At 37.4% G+C, this 12721-nt stretch overlaps 1 protein-coding gene across 1 annotated transcript; it reads right to left on the bottom strand.

Annotated features, from left to right (window-relative positions):
* Nucleotides 1-1022: 1022 nt before the first annotated feature.
* Nucleotides 1023-9727, bottom strand: Spase12 (Signal peptidase complex subunit Spase12). Its single transcript, XM_067130113.1, has 4 exons — nt 9523-9727; nt 7303-7362; nt 4271-4357; nt 1023-1420 (listed from the first exon to the last, which is right to left on the bottom strand). The coding sequence occupies exons 1-4, from the start codon at nt 9553-9555 to the stop codon at nt 1301-1303; spliced, it is 300 nt and encodes a 99-aa protein (XP_066986214.1). The 5' UTR covers nt 9556-9727; the 3' UTR covers nt 1023-1300.
* Nucleotides 9728-12721: the final 2994 nt, after the last annotated feature.

Below are 12721 nucleotides of genomic sequence, written 5' to 3'. Positions count from 1 at the left end.
CCATGTCAGGTCTGTATTTTCAAGATTCAGTACCCCTTAGGGAAGGGGAATTACTGTTTATAGTGAACCTTGCATACCACACTATAGGATAGTATAGGTGGTAATAAAGTTTTCTTTATAGTACATTGTCCCTTTGGCCCCAGCTGTATTTCTTTCTCTCTTGCACTTGTCATTCATTCCCTTTGTTCTGTCACTGAGCTGTCTTACTACTTGAATTTTACAACTTCCATTTTCAGTTCTTAAGAGCAGATCCTTTGGGTTTGCTCATAATGAATTTAGCAGTGTTACTCAGTGGTCTTGTTACTCTACAGTGCTTTATAATAAAGCAGTTTTAGTTGTATCAAGAATTACCATTTTTAAATATGCTTTACTTGCAGCTTTCCTGCCAATTATAGCTAGCATATAATTGGCATGCCACAAATTCATCATGTGATAGTGTGTGGTGATTAACTGTTCCCCATGAGCACCTCATCACTGGGAATCATTTACAACAGTGCCAAAAACCACCTCACTGCATCACTTTCTACATTTTGCTTTCATACAATCCTTTGTCTCTCTTACCTGTGCAACTTCTGTACTGCTGTCTAGCTTCCATTTTCACCAGTCATTTAAGACCAACTCCCTTGGACCAGTCACGAGTGCCCGGAAATGACTCGGCTGTCTGAGTAAACTACCACACTATACAGTAAACATTTTTTGCAAATGGTCAAGGTCATGTCAATGCATATGTGTAGTGGTGAAGTTCCTCTGAGGACTTTTCAAATCTATAAGAAAAAAAATTTGCCAAGCACATCTGGCATTTCCAAATGTGATCACTATGAAAATGATGACTACTAAAAGCAATTTTCATTATATGCTGATGGTACTCTTGCCACATTTGCAACCCGGGAGAGCTTGTGGTGAACTTAGTGTCTGCACCCAGCACAAAATGGTTTTCCAGTGCCTAAAAACTCCATTATTTATTCAAGGGAGATGTAGGCCTGGAAGCTTATGACATAAGAGAATTTAAAATAAAGGGCATATTCATTGTAACATTTAATAGAAAATACAAGTGGACTGAACATATTGTAATGAAAATTTTATTTAAACTTAATGTTGAATATAAAAATTAGCTTTTACAACCACAAAAAATATCCTGCCCTTGTAATGAACAATGAAAGAAACTTGGAACTTTATTAATTTACGAATGAAAAAACCTCTCCAAGTATGATACAACTACAAAAAATAATGAAACTTCATTTTTTTAAAAGATAGCTGAAGAAAAACAAGCTATAACCTACAGTAATTCAAATTATCCTATCTACTTTTTCTTCTTCTTAGCTGAAGAACTTTCACCTCCAGAAATGGAAGCTGCGCTATCTTGAGCAGGTGCCCATTTTAAAGGATATCGTCGGTAGATCGGCCATGGTGGAAGCGTAACCTGTAAATGTAGAATTTGAATAATATTGTGGAACCTATGGTTAACACTATTTTCACATAAAACATAAAAACAAAGGCACTTAGAGTGTTAGAAATATTCAATAATACCTACATAAATGATGCTGAGCAATGGAACAGCAAAGAATGTACTACAGGGTGCCAGAGATGACAATTTACACAACTTGCCATAAGTATGATACAAACACAGCTCATTTCTTGGGTTAGCTGGATGCACCCAAGGCAAAAAGTCATTGAAACTATGATTCTGTCGCACAAATATCACTCAATTAAAATATTTTGTGTGTTTTTCTAGATATATAAACCTGAGCCAGGAGTTAAAACTCAGTAACAAGATAAAGTAGTTAACTATGGCAGGTGTGAGGATGATGGGGAACCAACAACTTGCTATGTAAACAGCATCTACTTTTTCCTTCAGCAACAGGGACAAATGCACAACTGATTCTAGGTGGGATTTCATTCAAGATTTAAGGTCTGCATATCCAGGAAATACAAAAATTATCTTCAGTTTGTAATCTCTTACATACCTTCAATTTTTATAAGGAGCCTCACTCACTTAGGTGGAGGGTATAGACCCAGAAACACAAATGGTATTTTTTTTCTTCACCCGAAAATGTCAGCTTCTTGGTCACATATATGAACAGGGGAAAGATGACTCCTGTAACCACTCGTAAAGTCTAGCATGTGCGAGGCTACAATTGACAGCACTCTGTGCCAAAGTGTGGCTTGTTTACAACCTTACTCAAGGAAAAAGAAGAGAACTTCACTTTTCCTTTAGGAACATGAAGACCAACTTGGAAGGTAGCATATTATCATGAATTCCCATACGATTACGCTCTACCTAACCCCCTACCCTATTAAAAGAGGGATGGCAGGATTTACATCTACCAACTAAAAATCAACCAGAGTGGAAACTCGGCTGTGTAATTGACCTGCACCTGGCCTGACCAGCAAGAATATGACCACTAACTACTTGGCAAAGGTAGAAAAGAGAAATAACACCAATCACAAGTTTTTCATCCATTTCACCACAAACCTTGCGTGAGATGCTGTTCTGTCCATTACAGATGGAGTAAAGGGACCTCCCAAGGGTCCTCATGGATGGGTATCTGAAAATATGTATCCTCCTGGTCCATCAAAAGCATGAAGTTGCCCTCTTTGATGGAAGCCAACAGGTAACATAGGGTTTCCATCCTGAAAAGTTTGAGGAACAAACCCAATCAGAAGTGAAAGGTAGATGACTGGTCTCTAGCCTCTAGTTGCCTTTACCATAGGGAAGATATGGCTGTACAAGCCTGAAGAGTAGTTGTCTATGACTTCCAGGGCATCTTTCTCCAACACTGTCCACATCTCCACTGAGAGAACAAGACATGTGAACAATCTTGGTGAGTTGGGAGGAAATAGAATCAGTCCCATATGGGAAAGGTGTGCTTAAATCCTTACAAGAGTAGTCTGTAAGCATCCTGAAAGACACATTACCCAGGGTTTCACCCCCCCCCCCCCTGTCACTGCCCATGGTATAATAGGCACATCCCCACTCATGGAGGCTGGAGCGGACTGCCACATCCAGCATCTTCTCTTCTTCCCCTTGCTCCCATTCATGACTGAGGCAGGCTGGAAGACTGAAAGGGCCAGAAAGACTCTCCCTTCAGTCCTCCATTAAGATGCTCTCCTAATGTCTTGGAGACTTCAAGAATGACAAGCAGCTCAACAAAAGGAGGGGTCAAGAAAGTCTAGCTAAGCCAACAGCTTCCCCCAGGAAGGGCTCAAAGCCTGGATTCTCTTCTACAGGAGTTCTTCTTTGGAGGGGTGGCTAGAGCTCTCGGTTAGCACGCTGTTGGCCCAGCGTTCGAGTCTCCGTCCGGCCAGTGAAGAATTAGAGGAATTTATTTCTCGTCATAATGTGGTTCGGATTCCACAATAAGCTGTTGGTCCCATTGCCAGGTAACCAATTGGTTCTTAGCCACGTAAAATAAGTCTAATCCATCGGGCCAGCCCTAGGAGAGCTGTTACTCAGCTCAGTGGTCTGGTTAAACTAAGATATACTTCTTTTTTTTTCTTCTATAGGAGAAGGGATCCAAATAAATGACCCTGAGAACAATCTCACTGCTCCCCCTTCCTTAATTGGTACAAAGACCAATAAAGGAAGGACAAGGCAACAAAGACAGGAAGGACATGGCACCAAAGACAGAAACAGTGTCCCTGAACAATTCTCTTTTAGACACACATTAACAAACCTGACCTAACAAAAAATAATTTATAGAAGACTTTTTCATAATTAAAACACCATGTTTCTCTATCTTAAAAACCTAATGTTACTGTAAAGACATAGGTCAGTATTTTGTATGAGCTACTGTATAATAATCTATATTATAATCACAGTACAATGAACCTGAAGGATTCCAGTAAGCGTACATTGTCCTAAAGGTACAGTTGCTGGAAAGAAAACACAAAAGCAAGATCATTGTTCTAATATCACAAACATACAGAACAACCATCAAAAGCAATAAAACAGAAATATAATAAACTTCACAACCAAGTCAAGACCTTTCCTTTCACCACACAGAAAAACAAGAGCATCTTGTCTCAACAATAGTCATGAAAAAAGTGGAGGTACTGCCAAGTGAGTGAACTGGGCTTCTCCACTAACTCACCAAACATACACACCTTAACAATCTTGTTAGTAGCTTCAATGACCAGAGCAAGTGTTATTGAAGGATACTTCTATTATAAATATCAGCAATTAAACTACTCTGGAGATTAAAGAAAAATAAGTCTGGACTTGTGAGGAACCACAGGATGATGCATTTGTGTAGAGGCATGATAAACTTACCAAACAAGCTAAAACAAATCCTGCTCCAAGAGTTGCAACAGTCATAAAGAAATCCTGTACATAGTAACCATACAGCCAACCAACAGCCTGTAAAAGTAAAGATTTTTTAATCAAAGGTATTTAATCAAATATACATTTTAAACAGCATTTGTTTCATACACTCAAATCTTTCAACTTAGCCATATGCCTTAACCCCTAAAACCTAGGAATACAAAAGCACTGATCTCAAAATGACTGCAATCCTGATGCACCACAAAGAAATTGTGATATACTGAAATTTTGCAATCATAACTGCATTGTACCCAGTTTCATGAAAAGTCCATTCAAACTGAAAATACTTCAAAACTATAGCCTTGGTATTTTGTTGAGTTTTGCATTGACTGCAACATTGCATTATTAAAACAAAATTGCAACAGCATTTGTGATTAGCCACACTAATGCCACATTAAAACCAATTTTATTGATAAGTCCACTCTAACCAAAAACCTAGAAAGATTAAAACCTTGGTGTTTTGTTGAATTAGCTAAAATGCAAGGCCAAAGCCAAAAGGTAATGAGCCAGAAATTACATCCCAAACTATCCCTGAAGCTACAGCTTTTACCCAACAAATCCTCATTTCACTCATTTTAATGATCTTATGCGTCAAATTACTGTAAAGGAAAACTTTGAATGGGTTTTACAATTGCTAAATGTTTTTGTTATTGTTTCTGCTAACCTATGTCCATTTTGGTATTGCAAAGTGGCTTGTAATGTTTCAAATTAATATTATTTCTCCCCACATCCTTTCTTTGCAACCTTCACTGTATCACTCATACAAAAATCCCATTAAAATTGTTACTCTCCTCTCTACTGATGCCAAACTCAAACCCAGAAAGGCCACAGAGAGGATGAGTGAAGTGAACTGAACAAAAAGCAATACAACGTCCAATGTGACTGATACCTATCAATAAAAGTAGCAAAGCTATAACCAATGTCATTCTAGGCATGCTTGCTCAAAAGCTTACTAATATAGCATGAGTTTCATTCAATCTTTTATGTTATTTTAATACACACACAAATGTTACATATAACTTCCCAGGCTTTTGTGGTTAATGGACAATTTGGGTGAAGGTATAAAGTGTCTGATATTTGTTTAAATAGACCTAAGCAAATACAAACTGGGTGCTCTCTGCTGAAAAGAGCAAACCATCACTTTAACAAAAAGAGAAAACCAAATGCCAATAATGAATGAAAGAGCTGCTTATGTTTTCACTATTACAGTATCATTGCAAAATCAAGATCACTTAACAATATTATTTCTCCTGTGAAGTAAACCAGAATCTAAAGCAGCAACAGCAGAGGCTGTACTGGAACAAAATATAAAATTTACGTGTAAGGTCAAGTGCTGGGACCTATGAGGTCATTCAGCACTGAAAGGGATATTTAGAGTAAATAAGGCTTTAAAGGTGCAACAGGAGGAAAACCTCACAGTTGCACTATCAAACAATTGTTAGGAGAGGGTGGAAAGTAAGAGTGAAGAAAGATATGAAGAGAGGTACAGTAAAAGGAATGAAAGGGGTTGCAGGTAGGGGCTGAAGGGATGCTGCAAAGAATGTTAAGTAATGCCTACAGTGCACTGATGGCACTACCCCCCTACAGGAAGCATAGGCTATAATCCAGAAACAAAGAGGTCATTATGCTGAATGAGGAACAGTGAAACCAAGAGTTTTGATCAACACTAAAAAGATAGTTTAGTACCAAGGAAAATCAGCATTTTATAGACTGGAGATCGATTTTTTCCTGTGAAGTGTAGTCATCAGTCTTGCCAGAGTGTTTCGTGACAACACAAATTGTATTTCTCAAATCTTCCCTGTCAAAAGCCAAACCAGTACCCTTGGATAAAACTCCAATGGACCTCATTTTTCTTGTATAGAAGACATCCAAAGCTTTGTGGAACCTTACAAGTTCTATTGCTCCTAAACTGTATTACTTTAGCAGATTAGAAGAAAATGCTGAAGAAGTTTTGGATTTCTAACTGGGATGGACAGTCTTCAGGATGATATGCAACAATAAGTTAAAAAGAGAACCAAAATGTCTTCCTTAGCTACTTTAGGTCACCGCACATCATATGAGATAAGTCAAGATGATAAACAGCACAGATTGCAATCAACTCCAGAAAGAAATTAAGATCAGTTGGGAGATGTCAGGGCAAGGAAACACCACATCAAATTCTAGGACTATTTGGAGTAGGATTTTGAAATTTGGAGGAGACAAATGGTTCCCTTCAGGCTGCTACAAGTTGTAAAGCAGATAGATAGTGTTTTTATGGGGGAGATCTGATTCTCTTCACCTAGAGTGCAATCTCAAGTCTAGCTTACTTTACATACCAGCACAGGAATTAGACCTACCAGTATATAGGCCAAGACCATAAGTCCACTGTATAATGATCATGCACCAAACCACTGATGGAGTGGTGTGTTTGAGGTTTCAGATATAATTAAGAAGGGTAATGATGATGTGAAGGAAAGAGATTAAGGCTACCTAAGAAAATCTTAAATTTCCATTCCACTAGTTCTGAAACAGAAACAACTTAACTTCTTCAGAGTAAAGAAACCAGAAAGAAGGGGGATTTTGCTTCCTTGGGGGCATCTTTCACCCAACTGAGGAGCAACTTCATCTGCTTGCAAAAGTAAAGGAGTGATCAACTGATTTATAGAATTTAGGCTAAGTCAAGCACCGAGAGGGAGGTGGAGTGATTGGATGGCAAGATAAAGAGTTACAGACATTAAAGGAAACAAAGTACAAGGATCTACAGGTGGAACTGTGAGAAAGTCCAATTCCTCTTGCTCAACATTTCTCTGATTAAAAAACTAAAAAGCAGTTACCATTACCAAAGGTGTAAAACGTATGGATTCATAATAACATGTCTGCAATTCTGAATCTGATAACATTTATTTTGCCTGAAACCACTAGTTCAAATCAACTACAGGAGTATATTTTTTCCCCACAAAAAGAATATTAAAAACTCACACGAACAGGAATATTATACTTACACCAAATGTGACAACAATTATTTGGAATAATCTCTCTGCTAATCTCTGGCCTTCAAAGTCCTGCAACAAGAATAAAAATTATTTATTCTGGCAATAATAATGACACAATACATGAATACTTGTCTTAATTATCCTTTTCATTGATATTAAAAATACTTTTCATGAAATTTTAACTTCCTACAGTAACTTTTAACAAAAACAAAAAAAAACTCCCATCAAGATTCAATGAAATGTGAAAATCTAACCCGAATATTTTTACCATATTTCTGCCTATATTCTGTACAATGGATACTGTATTAAAAATCTGCTTCTAGATACCTTAAAAATTATCGACCTTAACATGATAAAATTCAACTCGAGTAATTCTTCCAAAATAAACGCTTACATAGTACATTCACAGTCCACGGGGCCTTGATTAGGCTATCCAATGAATTATCTGAAATGTCTGGTAGTAGTATAGAGTAAATATCACAGGCTATGGACAGCCTACCAAGAATTTGGCTATAACATAGAGTTGTTGTTCTCATTTCCCACTTTAATTTATATTCATTCAACCATCAGTAAAATCTAATGTATATAATACAATACAATATATGCTTTCCTTTGCTCTCTAAAGATCACTTCCCTTAAACATATGTTAACAGGAAAACCTGAATGTTTATCATTACATGGGTCTCTTGACATGCTACAGCATTAAATGATAATTGTACTATTATATACAGTACAGTAGATCTAAACATCAAGTGCATTTACAATATCACTTTGCAAAGAACTTCCCTTATCAAGTTAATCGCAATCACTTTTTACATTTATTACAACAATTTTCAATAGATTAAAGCTACCTTAATTAGATGGAAACCTAAAGCTGTCTCTTTGTTATCATCTGCAGTCTATGTGTCAGTCGAGCCATCGCTCCTCGATCAATTTCTGCAGCTTCATAATTTGGCACGTAAAAACCATTCTTTGATGATTCCTTATTCAGTCATTATTACATACACATATATAAATATGAAAATTACCGAGAATATGGGTAAATGAATCGCTTAATATAACAAAATAATATATCTGACCACAATAAACCCCTAAAAAGTGTGGCAGACCATTAAAAGAAGACGCCACTTCTGCACCAAATTATGCGGTGCATGAAAACTTCCACACCGGAGGCCACATTTCTACATTTCAGCGACACTGCCCTTTGGGAATGAATGCAAGAACATAAACAAAAGAGGGTAAATATCATAAACATAAACAAATGACAGGGCGAGTGTAGAATGACAGTAAAAAGTTCCGCAGACGAAAACAAACAATCTTTCCTAAAATGCCATGTCCTGACCTAACCAGCCTTTACCTTCCTAACCTTACTTAGGGTGCCGTGCCCTAACCTGGCTGGGGGTTTTGCCCATCTTGTATCCCCCCCCCCACCAAGTAACACTGAACATCAGAAAGGCCTCATCCCATCATTCTGCAAACTATCCCAAATGACAAACAAACAAAAGGCAGGGAATATTCCAGTCAACAGAATATGGTAAAATAGAAATCTAACAAACAAAAAAAGCCTAAAAATATTACTGATGCTGATACAGGTACACATAGGCTAGCATCAGTAAGGGGGTTAGGAACTGGAATATAGAATTTCAGTCAAAGGCCAAGTGTTAGGACCTAAGAGGTCATTCAGCACTGAAAGGAAAATTGAAAGCAAACGGTTTGAAAGGCGTAAAAGGAGGAAAACCTCACACTCGCAGTATGAAGCAAATCTTAAGAGAGGGTGGAAAGTAAGATGGAAGAGAGATCATGTGAACGGAGATAGGCTACAGTAAAAGGAATTAAAGGGTTTGCAGATAAGGGCCCAAGGAACGCTGCAATGAACCTTCTGTAATGGCTACAGTGCACAGCGTGAGGGGCAATGATGGCATTATCACCCTATGGGAAGTATGCGGGTTAGGGCTCGGCGTCTGAGGCTAGGTCAGGTAAAGGTAAAGGTTAGTCCAGCAAGGGCACATTCCCTCAGAAATGCCCTCTACAGAAAGGCTTAGAAGGCCTACTGCAGTAGTCCTATTGACCCCTCACTCTGCATTCGCTCCAAATAAGCGGACTGACCTAACCTGGCCTCAGCGAATGTCAAAATTATGATACCCGGCCAGAACCTAAGATGCTACCCCAACAGAGCAGTCATCTAGCAAACAAGCATTACTTGCACATCTGTAATGTAAATGTACTTACCATGTGGACAGAAAACCCCATGAAAGTGTCCATCTCTGTCCGGAATCTTCGTCGCAGGAGAGAGTTTTCTCCTCCAGAAGGTGAACAGCTGTTTGTTGATATATGAAGCGGCCTGTCGCTGTGCAACACGTCAGAATGTTGATACTTAGAAGGGCGAATGTCGGGAGAGCTACGGATACACGTTGTTTTGGATCAGACAAATGGAGTTGTGTCTTTGCTGATGCATTCCATTAAAAGATGCATTTAATTTAAAATGTAAAGGGAATTTATTATAATATTGATTACTTGAAAATTTTTGGTCATTATTCCAAGAAATGCGTTGTTAAACGGATCAGGAACCGTAGTTATTGAGAATTTTACAAATGAAAGAGATCTTAACTATATATATATATATATATATATATATATATATATATATATATATATATATATATATATATATATATATAATATATATATATATATCTTAACTCATATATACTATATATATATATATATACAAATATATATTTTATGATATAATGAAAGATCTTAACTCATATATATTAATGTTAACCACAAAGGTTTTATGATATAATATTCACATACAATTAAGATTGTGCTGTAGATATGTAGGTAGGATGTTGAAAGTAATATTGCTGTGAATAATTATTACGGTGAAATGCACCCGCTCAGTTTTTTTTTCAGATATGAAGTCATGTAACTACAAATTTGACTATTGACAACTGTCTGTAGCAATCTCTCGCAATCCACAGAATTTCCGAAGAACTCTTACTGCTGAAATATTCATCGATATGACTTCCCATTACATTTATTGAGTATTTTAATCAATTCTTTACACTAGATGCTCACTAAAATATTTATCAGTATGACTTACGATTACACTTAAGAAATTCAGTTAATTCTTTACTCTGGGTATTCAGTACTTCATTGCTAAGGCAGTAAATGATTATGACTTTGAACGTCAGGCATTTAAAAGAAGGGATTGCAAAGGAGGAACGAACCACAAAAATAAATTTGTATCTATCCAAAGCAACAAGAAGGAAGGGTCGGGAAGCACAGAAACGCCACGAGCTGAACTAAATTTATGAGCTGCAAAAATTTCAAACTTATTTTTATTTGAAAAATATGAGGCATCACAGATGAATTACAGACTAAAACATTGTAAGGAATTGTGAATAAGTTCAAATTAGTGAGCTGTTTGGTAACCCAACATCATCGTAAGTGAAAAACAAACATCAAGTTGACGCTACGTAAGTGATACAAGCGTTTCTAAAATGTGAAGAAATCGAGAAGTTTGAAATTACAAGTATCTACTTTTGTACAATGTGTTTATATATATATATATATATATATATGTATATATGTGTGTGTATGTTTATATATATATATATATATATATATATATTGTATCTACAAATAAAGAAAGTCCCCACTTGTTGACTGTTGAATTAAGAAAAACTTTCCGCAGAAAACTTCTACTAAATCAGTACATCAAACACCGCTGATTCAACTGTTTAAAGGTACAATAGCCCCACTGAAAACGCTACTCTCCCGTCACCCCCACAGCTCGACGGGATATTTACTGGGTAAATATCAGAGAATTTGGGCATTTCCTTGCTATCTAGGAATATTTCGTCATTATCTGGACACTTCGTAGGAGTACTTCTAACAGCGTCACTTCCCTTTCCCTGGAAGGACAAGCCAGGTTTGGGACCCCATACTGATAAAGACAGTAAGTAACCAACGTATTTCTAGGCCATAAGACATGGGCATTTGGTCATATACCGAGCTGATATCAATATTAAGAATTTAATATCACTGGCTAATTTCAATATCAGTGACCTGCTCCAATACTTTGATTTCAGTCGTAAGTATTATATACCTCTTATTCTTTGGGACGAATACAGAGTGAGGGGTCAGGGCTATTGTAGCAGGCACTTCTGTAGTAGGCAGGCTATTTCAGAGGGATTATGACCTAACCAGTTACCTGTACCTAACCTAACCAAGGACGTCGTGCCCTAACCTGACAGGGGGGCCGGTGCTTTGTTTCCCTTGACTCCTAGGTAAACTGGGACCTCTCACCCTAATAGTTCTGTCACTGACTAAGATGGTATGCTTTAGACTATAGTATAGAAAATAACCCGTTTACCCATTTTGAAATAAAACATTTAGTTTCTATTGAAACTGTTTCCTTTGCCGTGTTCTTTTAAAACCAGTGATAATAGAGAAAACGAGTGCATCAGAATATGACGGTGACTATTATATATACGGACGGCTTTTTTTTTTCCGTTAACAAACTTCGTTCATGTACGGTCTATTTAGGATTTGTGCATTCGGGAGAAGCAACCGTATCAGAAAGATAAGGGAAAAAATCAGAATTCTCTCTAGAGCAAGGATTTGATGCACATTCACAAGTCAATTGAGTCTACGCTGGATATTAGGTTGTTTGAATCAGTTATTAGCAATGCCCTTTACTTGTTGTAAAAGAAAATTATTAAGGTGGCTTTGTCTGTCCGTCCGCCCTCAGATCTTAAAACCTACTGAGGCAAAGGACTGCAAATTGGTATGTTGATCATCCACCCTCCAATCATCAAACATACCAAATTGCAGCCCTGTAGCCTCAGTAGTTTTTTTTTTTTATTTTATTTAAAGTTAAAGTTAGTCATAATGGTGCGTCTGGCAACGCTATAGGACATGCCACCATCGGGCCGTGGTTGAGTTTCATGGGCCTTGGGTGAAAGCTTCATACACCATTATACGCTATACAGAAAACTCGATTGCGCCGAGGAAACTTCGGCGCATTTTTTACTTGTTTTTTATTATCATCTTCTGATTCTATCTCCTTATGATCAGCTACTGCAAATTTCATTGCCATATTTTTCGATGTGCCAACTAGGACTCTCTAGATAGTCATTTTCTTATGTACTAACCTTTGTCCTTTGAAAAAGTACAGGAAAACGTGGCATTTTATGAGTTTAATATTTGTATTCCAGGTTTTAGTTTTCTGTAGAGAAAACTTTTGTGCCGGCTTTGTCTGTCCGTCCGCACTTTTTCTGTGCACACTTTTTCCGTCTGCCCTCAGATCTTAAAAACTACTGAGGCCAGAGGGCTGCAAATTGGTACGTTGATCACCCACGCTCCAATCATCAAACATACAAAATTGCAGCTCTCTAGCCTTAGTAGTTTTTATTTTATT

This window comes from Macrobrachium rosenbergii, chromosome 28 (assembly GCF_040412425.1).
Source record: "Macrobrachium rosenbergii isolate ZJJX-2024 chromosome 28, ASM4041242v1, whole genome shotgun sequence".
Classification (NCBI taxonomy): domain Eukaryota; kingdom Metazoa; phylum Arthropoda; class Malacostraca; order Decapoda; family Palaemonidae; genus Macrobrachium; species Macrobrachium rosenbergii.
Note: the sequence above shows the minus strand (reverse complement) of the source record. Positions and strands in the feature narration are given on the sequence as shown.

Excerpts from the sequence above, each read along its gene's own strand:
- Spase12 (XM_067130113.1), bottom strand. The coding sequence starts at position 9,555 with ATGGACACTTTCATGGGGTTTTCTGTCCACATG. Across the intron at positions 7,363-9,522 it reads TGGGGTTTTCTGTCCACATG|GACTTTGAAGGCCAGAGATT; the intron begins GTAAGTACATTT and ends TTCTTGTTGCAG. Across the intron at positions 4,358-7,302 it reads TAATTGTTGTCACATTTGGT|GCTGTTGGTTGGCTGTATGG; the intron begins GTAAGTATAATA and ends TTACTTTTACAG.